Here is a 24,294-nt window from a genome sequence, read left to right on the forward strand (position 1 = left end):
AGATCTAACAATATCATTATAGAAAAGACGAGGCTTACTCTGGATTGCAGTTGAGTTTCTTCAGGTCTGCATTGAGATTTGGGGCTGGAGGTGGCAGGGATGATGCCGGAAGGAGATTCCGATCCTGAATTAGGTTCACAGGTCGAAGGCTCTCGGGCTGCTGGGGTTGTTGCAAGCTTAATCCTGCTAGTGAGGCAGGTAATTGATTCATGCCACCGTACTGCTAATTCACATGGGAAAAGGGAAAAATAAAAGCACATTCAGTATCTCCCAGCAGAATACAATTATACACAATGTAACATTGTAAAGGTTTGCCAATTGGTGGCATCTTTGCAAATGGTGGCCTTGTAATAGCCTGTTTAGACTGGCCGACAGTGCTTCTGATGGGCACAGGAGGAGGAAACCTGTCATTAGATTCATTCAGCAGATAGGACCGGAGCTTGGCTGTGTGACTGTAGATAGGCATGTCTGTCACTGAAATGCCCCACAGCTTGTAAAGGCAGACGGGGACTATAGGGCAAGGCCTGACCTGCTGCCCCTCTGGCCCTGTAGCAGTCTGACAGGTCTCTTCCTATGTACACACATGGTAGAGACCTGTCAATCAATTGAAGAGTGGTGGAGAGAAGCCAGCCAGGGACTGCATTGGACTAGTCAGGTCTCTCCCAATAGTCTATGTCCTACAATATAAACTATATTTTCTCTGAAATGCCGCAGAGTATCAGAGAAAGACGTACCAGGCTGTAATCGTGCAGGCAAGCTGAGATTCAAGCAGCTCAGGTTCCCTGATCAAATTCTAGGTTCCCTTTAAGAGATCGATCCATGTGCTTAGGCTGCCAGTGTTCTCGGCAGCACAGCACAGTATAATATGCTGCCGAGAATAAATGATTTTACAAGGGACTGACAGTCCAGAATGGCGACTGTTCAAACCAAGTAAAGGCACTCTGTGCATCACGGGGGAGCCAATTCCTTAATTGCACCTTCCCACCTGCTTGTTGTCCCTTTATCTCCACCCTCTCCTCCTATTTGATTGACAGCTGTGGCTTCATAGAGCCGGAGAATGGCAGAGACAGATGGAAAACAAGGAGGGAAGGTGCAGTTAAAGGGAACCTGTAACCAGTTTTTGAGTTTCTAACCAAATGCCAGCACCTTTATCTATTCCTATACTGCAGTCCACAAACATGTATATCACCTACTGACTACCCCTGTATAACCCCAAAAATACTATTTGAATTTCTCCTGTGCAGTATGTAAATTAGCAGGGTCCGACGGGTGTCATCGCTGCAGTGTCTGTGCCCCCTTTCTTGTCCTAACCGCCATTCTCCGCCTCTGACAGATGTGGATGACGCATCCTGCATCATCCACATAGGGCAACGTAACCTCACGCCTGCGCAGTAGCATAGCAGGCCCACTTTGCTCTGCCCTACTGACGGCAGAGCATAGGACATTAATGTGCATGCGCTGTGCATGCGCCATTCCATTAGGACTAAGATTTATTAATGTATGCGGTTTATCGGGTGAAATTTGGTAACAGATCCAATACAAGTGAGAAACATGGCTTGTAATGAACAATATAAAGAAGTGAATGATCTGATCAATTATTTTGGCTGACTGTATAATGCAGTAACTTACAGAAATACAATTCTACTTGTGATGTTAATAGATACTAAGCCATGTCTGCCAACTACCTAACAAGATTGATAGTTTAGCTAGGATTATCTGCATAATCTATAGTGAACAAACAAAACCATATTCCCCTGGAAAATGTAATAACAGGGAAACTTGGGTATAAGCTGTTTTAAAAGGCAGTACTCGATAAAAGGACAATGTGACAATGGACACTGAACCAGAAAACTTATCAGGATATAGACAGGCCACCTATACTAGAACATGTTCTTACAGGAGCATAGTGTGAGTAATTTGGCTGATGAACAGGAGTACTTGGCTGAGAGCTGTGGGGGCTTGCTGTATTTTGATATCCAGGCTGCAGAGTTGGGTACCCATGACCAAATGGTTTGGATGGCCTAGTAGATACATGAGAAGCTGCATTAACGGGAGGTTGGATGTTTGCGGCAGCTGGCGTCTCTAGAAATGTGAAAAATAGAAAAGTGGTTAATGTCAGAAACAAATGGAGATGTCACTGAGATCCATGTGAAACAGTGTGATCAGCGAAATTTAGAGGATCTGCACCTGTGTATCCGCCTCCTTCCAACACATCGTAATTTCTGGGCTCAGATGATGCACTGCTGGTGGTGGAGGAACTTTCATCAATGCCTGAAAACACACAAACAATTAGCTGTAAAAGCCACTTTGTTAGCGCTGGAGATACCATTCACATATTGACTTATATTTACTTGTAAAGATACAATGATATTACGAGACATCCAATGTTACAAGAAGCAGGTTGTGTCGTGACACAGCAGCCATGAAGCCCAATCATATGACTACCAATGTAATTAAGAAGAGTTAACTCATTATCATATACTTTACAGAAACGTAACACTTCTCTAGCGATCTGACATTCAGCTGCACAGGAGAAATACACACAGGATTTCTTAGGGGTCACTCCCACATCATTTATGGGTCTATACCTGGCGGCAAGTGCTACTTCACTCCTACAGAATTACAGACAAGTATCTAGGAAATTGACTCCATGACGTATTGGAACTTTACATTATATATTCCCTGCACCTTTGCAGGGTGCCTTCTCCTACACTAAAAGTTATCCGCATTAGGCCCAAAAAAATCATTATCACCTCCCTGACCGGTGACACACCTCCATACCTGCTACTGTGTCCAGTGCTGGTCTTGGGGCATCAGCATCCGGGAGGTGGCATGACGTGACCTCACATTCTGTCCGTGCCAGCTTCTTATTGGATGGAGTGTGAAAGCTGCTGCCCGTCTGGATTTTGATACTGGCAATGGACATAGTAGCAAGTACAGAGGAGCGGCACCAGTCCATGAGGAGAGTATCAGGTGTGAGGAATCGGCTCTGCGGTAGATGCTGGCTCACACAATGGGCAAAGTAGCAACTACAGAGGAGCGGCACCAGGCCATGAGGAGAGTATATCAGGTGTGAGGAATCGGCTCTGCGGTAGATGCTGGCTCACACAATGGGCAAAGTAGCAACTACAGAGGAGCGGCACCAGGCCATGAGGAGAGTATCAGGTGTGAGGGATCAGCTCTGCAGTAGACACTGGCTCACATAATGGACATAGTAGCAAGTACAGAGGAGCGGCACCAGTCCATGAGGAGAGTATCAGGTGTGAGGAATCGGCTCTGCGGTAGATGCTGGCTCACACAATGGGCAAAGTAGCAACTACAGAGGAGCGTCACCAGGCCATGAGGAGAGTATCAGGTGTGAGGGATCAGCTCTGCAGTAGACACTGGCTCACATAATGGACATAGTAGCAAGTACAGAGGAGCAGCACCAGGCCATGAGGAGAGTATATCAGGTGTGAGGGATCAGCTCTGCGGTAGACACTGGCTCACATAATGGACATAGTAGCAAGTACAGAGGAGCGGGTCCAAACCAGTCCATGAGGAGAGTATCAGGTGTGAGGAATCGGCTCTGCGGTAGATGCTGGCTCACACAATGGGCAAAGTAGCAACTACAGAGGAGCGGCACCAGGCCATGAGGAGAGTATCAGGTGTGAGGGATCAGCTCTGCAGTAGACACTGGCTCACATAATGGACATAGTAGCAAGTACAGAGAAGCAGCACCAGGCCATGAGGAGAGTATCAGGTGTGAGGGATCAGCTCTGCAGTAGACAATGGCTCACATAATGGACATAGTAGCAAGTACAGAGGAGCGGCACCAGGCCATGAGGAGAGTATATCAGGTGTGAGGGATCGGCTCTGCAGTAGACGCTGGCTCACACAATGGACATAGTAGCAAGTACAGAGGAGCGGCACCAGGCCAAAAGGAGAGTATATCATGTGTGAGGGATCAGCTCTGCGGTAGACACTGGCTCACATAATGGACATAGTAGCAAGTACAGAGGAACGGCACCAGGCCATGAGGAGAGTATATCAGGTATGAGGGATCGGCTCTGCAATAGACGCTGGCTCACACAATGGACATAGTAGCAATTACAGAGGAGCGGCACCAGTCCATGAGGAGAGTATATCTGGTGTGAGGGATCAGCTCTGCGGTAAACACTGGTTCACACAAGGGACTTTGTTGGTTGCTTCAAACAAACAGGCGGTTTATTAAAAAGACCATAAACAGTCAGTTACAAAACTAAAGAAGAGGCAATAGGGCAGTGGGAGTGAACTAGTGGGGATCACCCCGGTAGGAGGCGTCTTTAAAAGGAATGTCAAAGTAACTAACAAGTCTGAAAGTTTCTGGTAAATGATTGTGCTTTACAATTCTCATGAAAGCACTGCAGAATGGAAAATGTGTGGACGGTATACAAATTCTTTATAGTGACTTGCTAGATTCTCTTTATACCTAACTATAGAACTCAAAGTCACAATGATTCCCATTAGAACAGCTGGTGCAGAAACGGTCTTAGTCCCTATAAACATCACTCATGTAGTTTAAATTATTTTTAGATACTTTTTTTATTCCATATGTAAATGAGAGGTCCTAGATGGACCCTAGACGTGGTCAAGTTCTCAGTACACTGTTCATTACACTCCTCCACACCTCCCTTAATGTTGATTGACAGCGAGTGCTCGCCTCAAAATGAATCCTTAGCCCTGCACACACTGACAATGCAAGAGCTGAGCACACATACAGTGTCAGTGTGTGCAGGTGCATTCTCATTCCCCTCTCCTGTCTGCAGCGGTTGCTACACAAGTTCACACAGTAGTGGGTGGCCGATGCTGACAGGAGAGCGGGATGACAGTGTGCACACACTAACAATGGAGGAGCCCCGCAAGTGTAGACACAGAGTGTCATCTCTCTTTCTCGTCTGCCTAAGGCTGGGTTCACACGTAGCGGAACTCTCGCAGAAATGACCGCGAGAATTCCAGAATTCCATTCCGCGGGAAAAGCGCAATTTAAATTCCCGCGATTTTCCCGTGGATGACGTCGCGCGAATGACCGCGAGACTTCGCGATCCAGTCATCGGACGTCATCGCTCGCAAAGGATTACTGGGACTGGGAGCGTGAAGAGAGGCGGGAAGGCTGCGCAGGACGTCGGAAGCTGAGAATAACAATATTTTTTATTTTAAATTCTATTTTTTACAGGCATATGGTACCCAGAGCCCGGAGGACAGTCTGTTCTCCTCCGGACCGTGGGTACCATCCGCAAATGTTCTGCTTACTTTTCACATGGTGTGCACAGCCACATGCGGAAAGTAAGCGGAACAATGCATTCCCTATGGGTGCGGGATCGTCGCGATTCCGCGAAATTAGGCTATGCGCACACGCTGCAGAGTCACCTGCGGGTTTTTCCACGCGGATCCGCAGGTAAAACCGCAGGTAAAGTGACCTGCGGTTTTCCTGCGGATTAGCCTGCGGTTTTACACCTCTGTGTTAAAGGTGTGAAACCGCTGCGGAATCCGCCCAAACAAATGACATGGTGCGGTTTGTACACCGCACGGAAAAAACCGCAGCGTGAGCACAGAGGTTTTGAAATTGCATAGGCCAACATGGTACAGTACCATGTCTGCGGAACTGCTGCGTTTCCGCAGGGCCAAAACTGCTGCGGAAAAGCAGCAGAATCCGCAACGTGTGCACATAGCCTAAATGAGCATGCTGCGTTTTTTACCGCGAAGCGATTCCGCCGCAGTAAAAACCGCAGCATTAGCACAGCATTGCGGAATCCCATAGGAATGAATGGGATGCTTATTTTTCGCGGCAAAATCGCGCGGTTAAAACCGCCGCGGAAACGCGAAAAAAAACACCACGTGTGAACTCAGCCTAAGCCTATAGCAGGGCGCAGCTGCAGCAGACAGGAGAGGGAGATTAGAACACAACTGCATATGCAATTACTTCCAACAGCATTAGTTCAGATGTGCAGAGCTGAGGATTCAAGTCAAGCAGCACTCCAAAGGGGGCGCCGTCAATCAACACAAGGGGCAATGCAGAAGATGGAAATTGAGGGGGCAGAATGGTACAATGAGCTGCAGTCGCATCATTTATATATCCAATATAACTTTTTCTTAATATTATGTAAAACAAAATAAGTAAAATCTACATGACAGTCAGGATTTTTATAGGAGCCAAGTACTGTTTATGAAAGTATGAATTACTTAATCTGCGTTTTGGTGGAGACAGACAGTTTGCCAATATCTGATGCATCTATCAGACTCCAATTTAAAAGAAAAACAAAATCCACATATATGATGTCTATAGGCTTACAGGAATATGCCAACTTATCCATAATACTTAAAACGTGATGCTAGAAATGGGAAAAATATCATTAAATAAAAGGATTGCTTCTATGTATGAATAAGGGATTATGATTTATTCTATACCAACTACTGTCCACTTCCCATAAAAGTCCCCAGCACACACCCATAAGAAAAAGGAAGGAAAACAGGAAACGCTGAAACAAGCTCTCAAGCGAATGCTCTGTATGAAAGCGTTATTTCATGGTGATGCCCACACATTCATTGAGGGTGCCATGCCTACAATTACAAATATCTGTCCTAGGCTCCTGTATGGTTAAAGACTCCAGAAAAATTGGGTGACTGGTAACCCCAAAAAAAAAAGCAGTAATGAGAGTTCAAGGGGCCGTTACGGCACCAAGCCCATCATAAAAAATTTAAATTACCCTGTCATAACAAAATGAGATTTAGGCAGGGATGCTTCATTGCATGGAGATGTCTAGGTGAGCTGGAGACCAGACGGGGCAGTCAAAACATCACGTTAACCCTGTAGCGTCAGATAGTTTGATAAAAAAAAATAAATGTTTTGTTCTAAGTTTTCTATTGTCACGAGCCATCATACTTTTTTGTTTCAACAGAGTGTAGAGAAATAAGAATTACAGTGCCTTGCAAAAGTATTCGGCCCCCTGGAACTTTTGAACCTTTTCCCACATATCATGCTTCAAACATAAAGAAACCAAATGTAAATTTTTGGTGAAGAATCAACAAGTGGGACACAATTGTGAAGTTGGACGAAATGTATTGGTCATTTTACATTTTTGTGGAAACACAAAAACTGAAAAGTATGGCGTGCAATATTATTCGCCCCCTTTACTTTCAGTGCAGCAAACTCACTCCAGAAGTTCATTGTGGATCTCTGAATGATCCAATGTTGTCCTAAATGACTAATGATGATAAATATAATCCACCTGTGTGTAATCAAGTCTCCGTATAAATGCACCTGCTCTGTGATAGTCTCAGGGTTCTGTTTGATGCATCGAGAACTTCATGAAGACCAAGGAACACAACAGGCAGGTCTGTGATACTGTTGTGGAGAAGTTTAAAGCCGGATTTGGATACAAAATGATTTCCAAAACTTTAAACATCCCAAGGAGCACTGTGCAAGCGATCATATTGAAGTGAAACAAGGATTTTTGTGATAAACTCACCGTAAAATCCTTTTCTCCGAGACGCTCATTGGGGGACACAGGTACTGTGGGGTGTATGCTACTGCTGCCTGGAGGCTGACACCAAGTGAAAGAAAAAAAAAAAAAAAAGAGGCTAGCTCCTCCGCCGTATACACCCTCGCCCTGGTTTCGGGCGGAAATCAGTTTAGTGCAAAAGCAGTAGGAGAACAACAAAATCAGCCTTAATGCAGGTAACAACACGTCCAGAACGAAAATGCATATTAAACAAACAAGAGCCAACTGGCTAACAGGGAGGGTGCTGTGTCCCCCAATGAGCATCTCGGAGAAAAGGATTTTACGGTGAGTTTATCACAAAAATCCATGTTTCTCCTTCGCTTCATTGGGGGTCACAGGTACTGTGGGACGTCCTAAAGCAGTCCCTGGGTGGGAAGTTGACTCACCGATCCAAGTTACATGCACCGCCTGTCTAAAGGTGCGCCACCGCTGCTTAGAGAATCCTTCTACCCAGGCTCGCATCCGCTGAAGCCTGAGTATGGATATTGTAATGTTTGGCAAATGTGTGCAGGCTGGACCAGGTCGCTGCCTTGCAAACCTGTTCCGTTGAAGCCCGGTGCCGAAGCGCCCAAGAGGAACCCACTGCCTGAGTAGAGTGTGTGCTGATCCCTGCTGGAATCGGCGCGCCTCTGGTGCGATTGAACTCCTGAATAGTCAAACAAATCCAGCTGGCTACGGTCCATTTTGAGGCAGCGAGTCCTTCAAGCGCCCTTCGGGGAGCACGAACAGCGTTTGTCTGACGAAAGGGTGCCGTCTGTAACACGTACCTCCTGAGGGCTCTTACCATTTCTAACGTGTGAAGAGCCTTTTCCACACGGTGTACTGGTACTGGACAAAAAGAGGGCAAGACAATATCCTCATTAATGTGAATGAGGAAACGACCTTCGGCAGAAAGGGAGGAGCTGGTCTGAGCACCACCTTATCAATATGGAAAGTGAGAAATGGGGCTCAGCAGGATAGGGCCGCCAGCTCCGAGACCCACCTGATAGAAGTTATGGCTACCAGGAACACCACCTTCCAGGAAAGGTACAACAAAGGGACAGCCTGTAGCGGTTCGAATGGGGCTTCCTGCAGAACACATATGACCAGGTTTAGGTCCCAGGCGTCCAGGGGCGCCCTATAGGGAGGTACCAAATGGGAGGCTCCCTGGATGAAAGTCTTCACCTGCAAATTGGTAGCAATTCTGCGCTGGAACAGGACGGATAAAGCAGATATCTGTCTCCTGAGGGAGTTTGGGGCCAACCCCGAGTCTAGGCCAGACTGGAGAAAGGCCAAGATGTTGGGGATAGAGAATCTTAGTGGAGAACAACCACGACCTCAACACCAAGAAAAGAAAACCTTCCAGGTGTGATGGTAAATACGTGCTGAGGCAGGCTTCCGGGCGCTAACCATTGTAGCGACCACCTCGCGCCCAAACCTCGCCTGGGTTAGAATCCAAGATTCAACGGCCATGCCGTCAAACACAGGGCGCCTGAACTTGGGTGGAAGATCTGGCCCTGGGACAGTAGATCTGAGAGCTCTGGTAGTCGCCAAGGAATGTCGGCGAGCAGCTGCACTAGATCTGCGTACCACGCTCGACGGGGCCAGTAGAATCGCTGGAACCCTTTCTGTTTTGATCTTTTTGATGACTCTCGGAAGTAGTGGTAGCGGGGTAAATAGATATGGGAGGCGAAACTAGTTCCATGGCGATTGTCGCTCGGTCCAGGGACCCGCAGGCAAACGTGGGCATCTTGACGTTCACCCTGGAGGCCATCAAGTCCACATCCGGTGTTCCCCACCGTTTACAAATCTGCTGGAAGATCTCGGGGTGTAGTGACCACTCCCCGGATGCAAGAATCTGCCGGATGAGGAAGTCTGCCGCCCAGTTCTCCACGCCCGGGATGTGGACTGCCGATATCACCGAGTGGTTCCTCTCGGCCCAGTGAAGAACGTGCCCTACCTCGCGCATGGTTGCTCTGCTGCGGGTGCCCCTTGATGATTTATGTAAGCCACTGCCGTGGAGTTGTCCGATTGATTCCGGACAGGGCGGCCTGCTAGAAGGTGGTGAAAACGTTGCAGAGCCAGCCGGATTGCTTGTATCTCCAACAAGCTGATCGGGAGGCGTGCCTCCTGCGGCGATCACAGTCATTGGGTCGTGTGGTGGCGAAAAACCGCTCCCCAGCCGAGGAGGCTGGCATCGGTTGTGACCACCAACCAATGGTCTGGGGGAAAGGGTTTCCCCTGAAGCAGGGAGGAACTGGTTATCCATCACTCGAGTGACTGTCTGACCTGAGAGGACAACCGGCACCGGTGATCGAGCGTGAATGGGTTCTTGTCCCAGGATGACAAGAGGTCGTGCCGCAGGGGGCGAAAATGGAACTGGGCGAACGGTATCGCTTCCATTGCTGCCACAATTTTTCCTAGAATCCTCATCCCGAAACAGATGGTATGAGGGACTGGTTGGCGAAGTGTCCGGACTCCCTGCCGGAGAGCTAGGGCCTTGTCCTGAGGGAGAATTACCAACCCTCAGAAGGTGTCGAAGATCATCCCTAAAAAGGAAATCCTCTGAGCTGGAAAAAGGGATGATTTCTTCACGTTGACCAACCACCCTAAGCGGGAAAGAGTATCTAGAGTGATGTCGACACTTTCCTCGCATGCCCGAATTGAAGGGCCCTTGACCAAGAGGTCGTCTAAGTAAGGCAAGACGACTATGCCCCGGGAGTGCAGGATGGCCATGACCTTTGTGAACACTCTGGGGTCGGTGGCTAGCCCGAAGGGCAGCGCTGCAAACTGGAAATGTAGACCGTTGATGGCGAAGCATAGAAATGTTTGATGCGGAGGGAAATGGGGATATGTAGGTAGGCGTCCTGGATATCGATGGAGGCCAAATATTCTCCCTGCCCCCTGCCCCTTTTGGGGACCGTGAATAGGCTGGAATAGAAGCCCTGAGCCTTTTTGTGCTCTGGCACGGGAATAATGACTCCGCTGCGCTGGAGCGATTTGATGGCTCCTAGTAAAGCCCTTGCCCGGGTATCCACCTTGGGAAGATGGGAAAGAAAAAAAACGTCTTGGGGGATACCTGACTAATTCTATCTTGTACCCTGAGGACACCAGCTCTCTTACCCATGCGTCGTGTGTGACGGTGAGCCACACGTGGCGAAAACAGTAGGCAGCCGCCTACCTTGCTTATGTCGCTTGAAAAATGCCTCGAGTCATTTGGCTGAGGATCTTTGGCACCTGGATCCCCTCGACCTGGGCTGGTGAGTACACATTCTCCCCAACGGGTTGGCTCTATATGAGACCTGTCGATCTCTATCCTGGTTGGGGCGACCTGAAGCGGCGGAATTGGCCGCTGTAGTGCACCCGGGGTTGCGAAAGGCCCGAAAACGTGCCTGAAACTGGTGACAAAACGGCGGTTTGACCTTTTGTTGAGGGAGAAAACTGCTCTTTCCTCCTGTGGAGTCAGAGATGAGCTGATCTAACTTCTCTCCGAATAGGCGGCCGCACTGATAAGGTAGAGAAGTCAAGGACTTCTTGGAGGTTGAATCGGCCTGTCATGTCCTTAGCCATAGAGCTCTCCTAATGGAAATTGCGTTTGTGGCAGCAAGTGCTGCGCAATTGGCCGCATCCAAAGATGCATTGATTAAGTAGTCCCCAGCCATAGCAATCTGACTCGCGATCTCTGATACTTCTGCAGGTAGGTCCTTATCCTGCAAGGCTTTGTTTAACGATTCTGACCAAGAAATCATGGCCTTGGCCACCCACGTTGCCGCGAACGAGGGAGAGAGTGCTGACCCTGATGCTTCAAATACTGAGCGAGCAAAGCTCTCTGAGACGATCCGTGGGATCCTTAATAGAAGAACCACTAGGTACGGATAACAGGGCTTTACAGGCCAAGTGTGACACGGGTGGATCCACCGTTGGGGATTCCGTCCATCTTTTACAGAGATCCGGGACAAACGGATACCTTGCTTCGAGCACCTTCTGGCCAGAGAAGCGTCTGTCCAGCCATTCCCTGTGTCGTTGCACTATGTCCTTGAACTCTGGGTGAGTGCAAAATACTCTATGTAGCCACTTAACTCACTTAAATGACACCTTATTGTCACGGTCACGTGTGTCTGGACGCAGCGAGTACCGCAAGGCGAACCCATGACACGCGTGACCCTGGATACACCGCCTCCAGGGGGCGAGTTTAAATAATAAAAACGTGCAGCTGGATACACCGCCTCCAACTGGCGAATTTAGATATTACACGTATATATAAAGTAGTCTGGAAACCCCGCCTCCAGTAAGGCGAATTTAAATAATAAAGGGGAACCTGGGTAACATTAACAATGGTGGGCCCTGCAATAGGGAATAGGGAAATGGAGACCTCCTGTACTCCCCTGAGCCAGTGTCCCTGCACTCCTAACGTTCCCTATGCCGGTTCCGCACCGGGCGACGCACAGGAACCTAAAAACCCTAGCTCGCCCTGAACCTAACCCCTCACTAGGGAATTGGTCGGTGCGGAAACTAATCCCACCACTGCACTAAACACACATGAGGGAAAATGACAACACCACTTAGCAACAGAGCCCACCACCTCTGTGCATTTTCTCCACCCAGTTCCATCACCATAACTGGATCCTTCACCATAGTGCAGCCTTGGAGCAGAGTCCACCACCAATTGCAGAAGTCCAGTAACAGAGTCCCAAAGATGAGTTCAGCTCCTGCCCAAAAAGTCAAGCATGCTTGAGTCCAGCTCTCAGCAACCAAGTCCCGCATGCTGAGTGCAACTCTCTCAATAGTCGCCACTCCACCAAGCCATGCAAGCACTTCCTGCCGACACCATAAACTGTGACTCCACCACGCCATGCCAGCCCTTCTTGCAGACCACATAGCTGCCACTCGTCCCCTCTGGCTGGGCTGCGCAGGACTCATGTTCAGCTCCTTCCTCACCCAGGCTTGCTTCCCAAATGATGAACACAATATCACCAACAGTGATTGAACACACCTGGCTCTCTTTTATAGAGCCTCACACCTGAATTATAATTACGTGCACTAAACCGAAGAAACTAAAGTGCACTACCACTCACTACCACCGGGGCAACTTAGAATGAACGGCACCACGTGTAATAATTCTAATGGCCACGGGGGGGGGCAATCACATCACTTTGGCACCTAGCCAAAGGGAAAAAAGTTCACTTATCCATTTAAACTGTCAGATCCACGTTGGATCATGACACTTCTGGCCTGAAGCCAAGGTGGAATCATCCTCAATCCCCAAAGTCTGGTTGACGGCTTCGACCAGGCTGTCCACTGTTCCACGACACCCTGGAGTATCTAGGTCAAGGGGTTCGTCCGAGTCGTAATCTGAGCTTTGCTTGCTATCAACTACTGGTGAAGGAGGGCGAAAAGCAGAACTCATGGATGCCAAGGCACCGGTTGGACCAGGAGACGCCGTGTGGGTTCGTTTCCCCTGCGTTTGCCTAGATTGAGAGCGGCCCCTGCAGGCCGGAGGCTCCTGTGAGGTAGAGGACCCCTCCAAGACAGGCGAGCCACTGTCCCTGCCCCTATCTGGGGCGCGAAGGGACTCGATTGCTCTCGTAAGCTATGCCATAGACTGCGACAGTGATAGGGCCCACTCCGGGGGACTTGGTACAGTGTGCTCGGTCGCAGGGGAGGGCTCCCGGGCGCGTTCGGAATCTCAGGCTTCGCATAATCGCTTGCTCTGCGCGTGCGGAAAAGCAGCCCGACAAGAGATGCGTGCAGCGTATAGAAACGTGTGCGTCTTTGCTTTTCCGGACATGATGTATCTGCCAGGCATCAGCACTGCAGACCGCTGGGGGGGGGGGGAGCACTCCTAGTTTTCCCATAGCGTGGCCTCTCGGGTTGTGGGGCAGCACATACCCCAGTCCTGTGCCCCCACGTGTCCTGGAAGTGGCAGGCGTTGCTCCAGCTCAAAGAAGCGCGTGCCTCAGCTGCGGGAGGGCCATGGGAAGAAGGGGAGTCCTGGGGGCGGTACTTCCGGTTTGCGGCCTAGCGATGGTCCGAAGCCGGGAGCTCAATTTCTTCGGCGCCCGCCCAGGCCATGGGGAGGCGGGCCGCCGAAAGTGACACGAAGAAGGAGTGGGCTAGATTTACAGCGCCTGCCCTCGACAGGTGGGGGGGAGCGGAACCACCTACCCACGGAGTCCCAGGCTGGACTTCAGGACCCGCCACCGTGTGCGGCAGGGGGTGCCATCTTCGGATGCTGCCGCTCTGACCCCCCGAGGAAAAGGCTAAGGGCTCCAGCCCTGTGGACGCTGTTGCAGGAGCCCTCCCCGGTCATCCCCCTCCGTGACGATGCTTCAGCTTCCCAGCTCAGGTAGAGGGGAGGGGGGGGGGCCACATATAGGACGGTGCAGGCACCCTAGCTCCATCTTTCCCTCCAGGGATGAGGAGAGGGACCGTCCGCCGCGTTGCAGCACCGCAGACTAGCAATGGTGGAGCAGTGGGGGCCGCACGGACTATGCTTGTGCCTCTGTACAGCCTAGGGTTTCAATACCTTAGGGTGGTCAGGGCTAAGTCCGGCATCATGTCCCACGGTGCAGGAGAGGATACAGGGAGGCGACACTTGCATGTACTCGCCCGTTGTTGGTTTGGGAAGATCGGACCCTTTCAATTGGGTTCGTCGCCCCTGTCTCATCTTCATAGGTAGAAGAAGAAGAAGAAAAAAAAAAAAAAAAAAAAAAAATCGGAGAAAAACAGACATGTGCCTCCAACAGACACTAGGCATGAACTGATTTACGCCCGCAACCGGGGCGAGGGTGTATACGGCGGAGGAGGAGCTAACCTTTTTTTTTTTTTTACTTAGTGTCAGCCTCCAGGCAGCAGTAACATACACCCCACAGTACCTGTGTCCCCCAATGAGGCGAAGGAGAAAGGAGTATCATACCACTGAAAATCTACCAAGACCCGGCCGTCCCTCTAAACTTTCATCTCAAACAAGGAGAAGACTGATCAGAGATGCAGCCAAGAGGCCCAGGATCACTCTGGATGAACTGCAGAGATCTACAGCTGAGGTGGGACAGTCTGTCCATAGGACAACAATCAGTCGTACACCAGGGCTGTGGAGTCGGTAAGCCACAGTTGCGACTCCGACTCCTGGATTTTATCAGGCTCCGACTCCGGCTCCGACTCCAGCTCCGACTCCTTCATAAATGGCCAATTCATAACAACAAATTTACTGTTGTAAAATATTAAACATCGTGCTTATTTAGTTTCTCACCATCATATAAGTAATCAGACCACTTAGAGCAAAAACTACATTTATTAGAATACAATTAGAATATAGCAAATAACTTTTATAAACTTTTCTAAACTGTAAGTAAATATGCAATAAACACTTTTATGCAGTTGATAAGAAGAAATCTATAAATTTGTCCTCAGAAAAAGTATTGCCTCTGTCAGATCCTCCTTCATGGATGCCCTCAAATCTGATCTAATTATTTTGAGAGCAGAGAACAACCTCTCTACACTAACTTGTGTTGGTGGCAAAGCAGTAACCACTCGGGCAACATCTCTGACAATGTCAGGATACAGAGGAATCGCTTGTTGCACTGTTAGTTTTTGATGAACGGTCAAATTTCTCAATTTCTTTTAGTGCACATGAAAAATTCTGCTGAAATGTACTGGCTGTGTTCCTTGATGGGGATGACTCTTCTTCTATGCGGGAACGCTTTGCACGGTCCTTGTGATCCAAATATTTTTTGAAATTAAATTCTTCATCAGTTGATGATGAGGGTGAAGATGTGGCAGAACGACCAAATTCTTCTTGTTCCTCCTGACTGTTCTGCAACCCTTTCATCCTTACTGCTATTTCAAACAGAGCTTCTTTTCCTTTACTTAGCTGTTGATCATCTAGAAGAATCCGATGCATTGGGTCTACATAAACAGCTGCCAAAAGAATGTTATTTTGTAATAGTAGCTCCTCTCTCCGTTTCATTGATGTAGCAATGCCACTTGCAATTAACCCTCCTCTTTGGGACAGGCGAAACATCAGGTTCTTCCACTCCTTTGAGAAAATACCTGGAGTTAAGTCCTCTGCTTGTAATTTTTTAGTCACTGTAAATGGGTGCTCTAGCAATTTTTCCAGCTCAGTCACCTGATTCCACTGACTTTCATTTAGCGTCAGTTGAGGGTTAGCCATGTCTACAAGAAAGGTTTTCAGTTTAACCAAGCGCTGAATCATTAAGTAAGTACTGCCCCATCGTGTGGCTTGATCAATAATTGCCCCTTTTCCAGCACGTCTCTTCAAAATTGAGTCAACTTTAGGGGTTCTGGCAACAGTAGCCAATTTTCTCACCTTGCCAATCAGTGCAGCAGCATGTCCTTCTTGCAGACTGTCTCTTATAGCCAGCTGTAGCGTATGCACAACACAGCGCATGTGATGAATGAAAGAACATATTGACACAGTTTCAACAAGATCATCTAAACTATCATGTTGCTGTTCATCTGAAGCAACTTCAGTTTGCTCCTCAGTTACAATACTGTGTTCCTCTATTTCAAACATTTCTGTGTCTGTGGACCCAGAATGTTCTTCTAGCTGCTGGTCACCATCATTACTCTCATTCATTAGCTTAATAGTGCTTATCGTATTTGAAGCATTGTCAGTTACGACAGAAAGAACTTGCTCTTTTTTAAGTTCATAGTCTTGCAGAACCTTTTCCACCAAGACCTGGAGAAACTCACTGGTGTGATGAGCTTTGGTGTCTTTTACTGCCAATGTCTTGGTAACTATTTCATTTTTGTCACAAACAAATCGGACATTGATAGCAAAATAGTTCACTCTGTGACGTGTGCAGGCATCCATTTTAAGAAACAGAAAGCGTCCCTTGAGAGTTTTTTTAAGTTCTTCCTTTTGTTTAAAAGCTTCTTCGATTACTAATTTTCTAATACTCTCTCTCTCCAGAGAAACACCAAGCTTGCGGCCATTTCCCCATTCAGACACATAAAAGCTGGTCGTGAAAATAATGAAATAGGCACACTATCCTTTACAACAAGCTCTATGATCTGTTTTTTAAATGTATCTACTGTCATTGTCACAGTAACTTTGTCACTGACAAAATATCTTGCAACTGATGGCTGCAAAGTTCTCTGCTCCTTTGTTTGGCTGGAAGAGCTGGGCACTGGTTCATTGGTTTGGATGCAGTCTTTCTCATCCACTGCTTTCAGTACTTCTGGATGAAAGCGCTGTAAATGTCTCTTTAGATTAGAAGCTCTGGTAGGAGCATTTTTATCTTTGCCTGAATATGCACTCATCTTGGCTTCACAGCATTTGTTTTCGTCTGGATCATTTGTCATACACTGACAGACAATGTTTTCTATCTTGAGTGATGGTGAAATGTTCAAATACAGCTGATTTAATGTGATGCTTCTTTGACATTCTCAGGTTTTTAATTCTGCATTCACAATCCAAATGACAATTGTTTTTCCTAAAAACAATTGTACAAAATTATTGCCAGGTCGTACAACTGATATAGTGGTCAGTAATACTGTTATTATTCCTCATGTACTCACAGTTAACTGCTGCAAAGTTTGTTGAAAGGATAATACTTCTTACAGTCTTCCTCTTCTGAGTAGCAGGCAGCTGTGAGATGCTTGGAAGATCTAGTCTAGAGGAGGAGCTTTACTACTAAGAATTTGCAACACATTTTCATTTTCAGTTTCATACATTGTAAGTAGGGGGGTTGGGGCAGCATGAGGTTAACCAAGTATAAGATTAGATAAGGGCAGTGGAGAACAGTGACACACAAGAAGTAAGAAATGTCTATCTCCAGCAGAACTGCTTATCACTGTTGTTCATAGTTTGATAGAACATATATATTTGAGTAACATTTATAAAATTCATATGAAAGTTCAATTATGAAATATTAATACATTTTTTTTTAAAGCTGGAGTCGGAGTCGGTACATTTCTACCGACTCCGACCAAAACTAACTCCGACTCCGACTCCACAGCCCTGTCGTACACTGCACAAATCTGGCCTTTATGGAAGAGTGGCAAAAAGAAAGCCTTTTCTCAAAGATATCCATAAAAAGTGTTGTTTAAAGTTTGCAACAAGCCACCTGGGAGACACACAAAACATGTGGAAGACGGTGCTCTGGTCAGATGAAACCAAAAATCGAACTTTTTGGTAACAATGCCAAATGATAGGTTTGGTGTAAAGGCAACACAGCTCATCACCCTGAACACACCATCCCCACTATCAAACATGGTGGTGGCAGCATCATGGTTTGGGCCTGCTTTTCTTCAGCAGGGACAGGGAAGGTGGTTAAAATTGATGGGAAGATGGATACAGCCAAATACAGGACCATTCTTGAAGAAAACCTGTTGGAGTCTGCAAAAGACCTGAGATTGGGACGGAGATTTGTCTTCCAACAAGACTATGATCGCAAACAAAGCAAAATCTACAATGGAATGGTTCACAAATAAACGTATCCAGGTGTTAGAATGGCCAAGTCTAAGTCCAGACCTGAATCCAATCGAGAATCTGTGGGAAGAACTGAAAACTGCTGCTCACAAACGATCTCCATCAAACCTCACTGAGCTCGAGCTGTTTGCCAAGGAAGAATAGGCTAGAATTTCAGTCTCTCGATGTACAAAACTGATAGAGACATACCCCAAGCGACTTGCAGCTGTAATCGCAGCAAAAGGTGGCGCAACAAAGTATTAAGTTAAAGGGGCCGAATAATATTGCACGCCCCACTTTTCAGTTTTTGAATTTCCACAAAAATTTAAAATAACCAATAAATTTCGTTCAGCTTCACAATTGTGTCCCACTTGTTGATTCTTCACCAAAAATTTACATTTGGTATCTTTATGTTTGAAGCATGATATGTGGGAAAAGGCTGAAAAGTTCCAGGGGGCCGAATACTTTCGCAAGGCACTTTAACTGGATAGAAAGGCAAAATGAGCTATTGTAAGTACACAGTACTATATAATATGATGATTGCAATATATTAAGAGGATAAAAATACTTATTGAAAATAAAAAAGGTACACCCGCCTGGTAAACACAGCCTTAAAGATGTTTATTGTATATATACACATTTAGGAATAACCATGATTTGAACAGAGCCTTAGAGCCCCCCCAACACAGACTAAAGTTGGTGAACCAGCTAACAGTCTAATGTGTATGGAGGCCTCCCAACTCTCCCTAACACATGATGTCCAGGAGAGAAGGGTTGGGCAATTAGAATTGACACTCGACCCTATCGTTCTTTGGCAGATAAGATGATAACAGTCATTCCTTGCAGTATTTCTTCTGGCACAGTTGGGAGACATAGGTGAAGGTGAATGAGTGCACATAGTGGTGTGAAAAAGTTTTGGCCCCTTCCTGATTTCCTATTCTTTTGCAAGTTTGCCACACTTGAATGTTTCAGATCAACAAATCACATTAAAATATTAGACAAAAGATAACACACGTAAACACAAAATGCAGTTTTTAAATGAAGGTCTTTATTATTAAGCGAAAAAGAAATACAAAGTGAAAAAGTGATTGCCCCCTAGACCTAATAACTGGTTGGGCCACCCTTAGCAGCAACAACTGTCATCAAGCGTTTGCGATAACTGACAAGGAGTCCTTTACAACGCTCTGGAGGAATTTTGGCAGTCATCTTTGCTGTAATGCTGTAATTTATCTACAGTGGAGGGTTTTCCGAGCATGAACTGCCTTTTTAAGGACATGTCACAGCATCTTAATCGGATTAAAGTCAGGACTTTAACTAGGCCACTCCAAAGTCTTAATTTTGTTTTTGTCAAGCCATTCAGACATGGACTTGCTGGTGTGTTTTGGGTCATTGTTCTGTTGCATAACTCATGTGCGCTTTAGCTTAAAATCAAACAGATGGCCGGACATTCTCCTTCAGGATTTTTTGGTAGACAGTAGAATTCATAGTCCCATTTACCACAGCAAGCCTTCCAGGTCTTGAAGCAGCAAAACAGCCCCAGAGCATCACACTACCACCACCATATTTTACTGTTGGTATGATGTTCCTTTTCTGAAATGATTTGTTACTTATACGCCAGATGTAATGGGACATACACCTTCCAAAAAGTTAAACTTTTGTCTTATCAGTCAACAGAGTATTCTCCCTAAAAGTCTTGGGGAATCACCAAGATGTTTTCTGGAAAACTGAGATGAGCCTTTATGTTCTTATTATTCAGCAGAGGTTTTTGTCTTGGAACGCTGCCATACAGGCCATTTTTGCTCAGTCTCTTTCTTATGGTGGAATCATGGACACTGACCTGCAGGCCTCACTTGCCTCAGTTAAGTTCTTTGGCTGTTATTGTGGGGTCTTTTAGGACCTCTTGGATGAGAGATCGCTGCGCTCTTGGGGTAATTTTTGTTAGCTGGCTACTTCTGGGAAGGCTCACCACTGTTCTTTGTTTTTGTCATTTGTGGATAATGGCTCTCACTGTGGCTCGCTGGAGTCCCAAAGCTTTAGAAACGGCTTTATAACCTTTTCCATATTGATGGATTTCAATTACTTTGCTTCTCATTTGTTCCAGAAATTCTTTGGATTGTGGCATGCTGTTTAGCTTTTGAGGGAGGAACTTTTGGTCTGCTTTACTTTGTCAGGCCCTATTTAAGTGTTTTCTTGATTGACAACAGATATGGCAGCAATCAGGCATGGGTTGGGCTAGGGAATTTGAACTGAGCTTCCCACAGATGTGATAAACCACAATTAAAACATAAATTAGGAGGGGACCACTTTTTCATATAGGGTCCTGAAGGTATGGATTTCTTTTTCCCTCTATAGTAAAGACCTTCATTTAAAAACTACATTTTGTATTTGTGTTATCTTTGTCTAATACTTAAATTTGTTTGGTATCTGAAACATTTAAATGTGATGAACATGCAAAAGGATAGGAAATCAGGAAGGGGCAAACATTTTCACACACAACTGATATATATATAAATCAGATTCTCTACATGTCTGACAGCCATTCCAGTGTCAGTTGAATTCCAAACACAGTACACCTCATTCTACTTAATCTTATTTAACGAAGGAAAGTATAAAAAAAAAACCCTGCTGTGGTGTTCACAATCCTCTTGCAATAGGACAAGCTGAATGGCAAAACGTGTGCTAGTAATATCCCAAAAGTAATAGGAATGAAAAAATAACTTTTAACCATGCCAAAGGAGTTGAAAAGTCTTGAGTGAGGAAAAGAAGGGCTCCATTCCGGCTTTACTAGCAGAGGGATACAGTGAGCATCATGTTGCCTCCATCCTTAAAATTTCTAAGATGGCAGTCCATTACAATGAGGTCAAGCAGCAGACATTGGGGACAACAAAGCTACAGACCGGCAGAGGGCGAAAACGAATCTCCACTGACCGGGATTACCGACATCTTATTCGAATGTCACTCAGCATCCGCAGGATGACATCAAGTGATCTACAGAAGGAATGGCAAATGGCAGCTAGGGTGAAGTGCACAACAAGATCCGTTCGTAATAGGCTCCTAGAGGCAGGGCTCAAGTCATGTAAAGCTAGAAAAAAAGAAAAAGCCTTTCATCAATGAGAAGCAAAGGAGAGCCATGCTGAAGTTTGCCAAAGACAATAAGGATTGGACCATAGAGGACTGGAGTAAGGTAATCTTCTCTGATGAGTCTAAATTTCAGCTTTGCCCAACTCCTAGTCGTCTAATGGTTAGATGGAGACCTGGAGAGGCGTACAAGCCACAGTGTCTTGCAACCACTATGAAATTTGGTGGAGGATCGGTGATGACCTGGGGATGCTTCAGCAAGGCTGGGATTGGGCAGGTTAATCTTGGCGAAGGACGTACGAATCAAGTCGCATACAAGGTTATCCTGGAAAAACAGTTGATTCCTTCTGCTCAGGCAATGTTCCCCAACTCTGAGGACTGTTTTTTCCAGCAGGACAATGCGCCATGCCACACAGCTAGGTCAATGTGTGTGTGAAGGACCACCACATCAAATCCCTGTCATAGCCTGCCCAATCTCCAGATCTGAACCCCATTGAAAACCTCTGGAATGTAATCAAGAGGAGGAAGATGGATTGTCACAAGCCATCAAACAAAGAAGAACTGCTTACATTTTTGTACCAGGAGTGGCATAAGGTCACTCAAAAGCAGTGTGAAAGACTTGTGGAAAGCATGCCAAGACGCATGAAAGCTGTGAATAAAAATCATGGATATTCCACAAAATATTGATTTTTGAACTCTTCCTGAGTTAAAAACATTAGTATTATTGTTGCTAAATGATTATGAACTTGTTTTCTTAGCATTATTTGATGTCTGCAAGCATTGTATTTTTTTGACCATTTCTCATTTTCTGAAAATAAATATAAAATTTAGTGCTTGGAAATCCGAAGACATGTTGTGTCAGAAGTTTATAGAATAAAAATACTCAAAAATGTATCTATAGAGAAGAATCAGACAAAATTTTGCAGTGGTCTCTTAATTTTTGCCAGAACTGTATAATATATACTCGTGTATGAGCCGAGATTGTCAGCACTTTTTTTGTGCTGAAAACGCCCTCTTCGCTTATACACGAGTCATGCGTCAGAAAGCCAGCAGGGGGGGGGCAGTAGCAGCTGCAGCCGCCGAAGAGATCATACTCTCCCTTCTCCGCGCCATTGCTCGTCTCCATCCCTGTATCTTCGTCCCAGGGCCTGCGGCTTCTTCCTGTGTTGAGCGGTCACGTGGTACAACTCATTAAAGTAATGAATATGCACGCGACCACACTCCCATAGGCGTGGAGTGCATATTCAATACTTTAATGAGCGTTACCACTTGACCGCTCAACACAGGAAGAAGCTGTCGGCCCCGGGACAATGGAGAAGCAGGAAGTGCAGAGACTGCACCAGGAGGTTGAGCAGGACGGGGGGGGGGGGGGGGGGGGGGGGGAGGGTGAGCCATGTGATATTCACCTGGCCCCGTACCACCGCTGGGCTGTGTCTTCGGCATCCTCTGGCTGTGACGTTCAGGTCAGAGGGCGCAATGACAGGTTTAGTACTACGTGCCCTCTGCCTGAACAGTCACAGCCAGCGGACCCGTAAGACACAGCGGCGCGCAGCGGTGGAACGGGGACAGGTGATTATCGCAAGTGTCAGGGGCCTGAGCCAGCGGCGACACCGGCACCTGGCCCCCATAGCGCGCCGTGTCCCCGCCTGCTCAGGACATCGGCACCTGGGCCCCAGCGACAAGAGGTGAGTATGTCTTTTTTTTTTTTTTTTTTTTAATAGCAGCAGCAGCATATGGGTCATATTATTCTATGGAGCATCTTATGGGCCATCATTAACCTTCGTGCAGCATTATATGGGGCATATTTTTGTATGGAGCATCTTATGGGGCCATTATTAACCTTTGTGCAGCATTATATGGGGCATATTTTTTGTATGGAGCATCTTATGGGGCCCATCATGAACTGTATGGGGCTCCTGATTCAATATGGATATTCAAAAACATTTGACCTACTGATGCCTCAATTAATTTTACTTTTATTGGTATCTATTTTTATTTTTGAAGTTTACCAGTAGCTGCGGCATTTCCCACCCTAGGCTTATACTCGAGTCCGGGACCTGGAGGAAGACACATGTAGTATCGAAACATGTCGTCCAAAAGGGATTGACTATATGCAAGATTGTTACTGAAGAAACATGGAACCTTTTTAATGGAAAAATAAAAAAGTTATATTTTACTCTACCATTGGACTGATCGCTGGAGAAACAATACTATTTCTTTTACACGCAAGGATTTATCCCAATCCGCTTTCCGTGCGAATTGCTACCACAGGCTGGACTTATTCCTGGTTTTCTTCAAAGCAGTGAGCTGGCTGTGCCAAAAAATTATTTTTTATAATATATATATATACACACATACATACATACACACACACACACACACACACACACACACACAGTGGATATGGAAAGTATTCAGATCCCTTTTTCACTGCATCCATTTGGTAAAATCAAAAAAGTTTATTTTTTCTCATTAATGTACACTCTGCACCCCATCTTGACTGAGAAAAACAGAAAAGTGGAATTTTTTGCTAATTTATTAAAAAAGAAAAACTAAAATCTCACATGGTCATAAGTATTCAGACCCTTTGCTCAGTATTGAGTAGAAGCACCCTTTTGAGCTAGTACAGCCCTGAGTCTTCTTGGGAATGGTGCCACAGGTTTTTCACACCTTGATTTGGGAATCCTCTGTCATTCTTCCTTGCAGATCCTCTCCAGTTCCCTCAGGTTGGATGGTGAACGTTGGTGGACAGCCATTTTCAGGTCTCTCCAGAGATGCTCAATTGGGTTTAGGTCAGGACTCTGGCTGGGCCAGTCAAGAATGGTCACAGAGTTGTTCTGAAGCCACTCCTTTGTTATTTCAGCGGCGTGCTTAGGGTCATTGTCTCGTTGGAAGGTGAACCTTTGGCCAAGTCTCAGGTCCAGAGCACTCTGGATCAGGTTTTCATACAGGATCTCTCTGTACTTGGCCGCATTCATGTTTCCTTCAATGGCAACCAGTCGTCCTGTCCCTGCAGCTGAAAAACACCCCCATAGAATGATGCTGCCACCACCATGTTTCACTGTTGGGGTGATTAGTGGTGCCTGGTTTTCTCCACACATACCACTTAGAATTATCACCAAAAAGTTCAGTCTTCATCTCATCAGACCAGGAAATCTTATTTCTCATAGTGTGAAAGTCCTTCATGAGTTTTTAAGCAAACTCTATGTGGGCTTTCATACGTCTTGCACTGAGGAGAGGCTTCTGTCGGGCCACTCTGCCATAAAGGCCCGACTGGTGGAGGTC

General features: G+C 46.4%; 1 protein-coding gene across 3 annotated transcripts in view; it reads right to left on the bottom strand.

Moving 5' to 3' along the window:
• Positions 1–24,294, bottom strand: part of SEC24B (SEC24 homolog B, COPII coat complex component) — a 162,302-nt gene that overhangs the window by 110,949 nt on the left and 27,059 nt on the right. For 2 of the 3 annotated variants that reach the window (XM_073571975.1, XM_073571977.1), the window contains 3 exons: positions 2,188–2,271; positions 1,898–2,082; positions 39–223 (listed from right to left, as the gene is read on the bottom strand). In XM_073571975.1, coding sequence (XP_073428076.1) covers positions 39–223; positions 1,898–2,082; positions 2,188–2,271 — 454 coding nt within the window. The remainder of the gene's footprint in view (positions 1–38; positions 224–1,897; positions 2,083–2,187; positions 2,272–24,294) is intronic. The other variant, XM_073571976.1, reaches the window with a different exon arrangement.

This window comes from Dendrobates tinctorius, unplaced genomic scaffold (assembly GCF_039654945.1).
Source record: "Dendrobates tinctorius isolate UK_male_01 unplaced genomic scaffold, ASM3965494v1 ptg000030l, whole genome shotgun sequence".
Taxonomy (NCBI): Eukaryota; Metazoa; Chordata; class Amphibia; order Anura; family Dendrobatidae; genus Dendrobates; species Dendrobates tinctorius.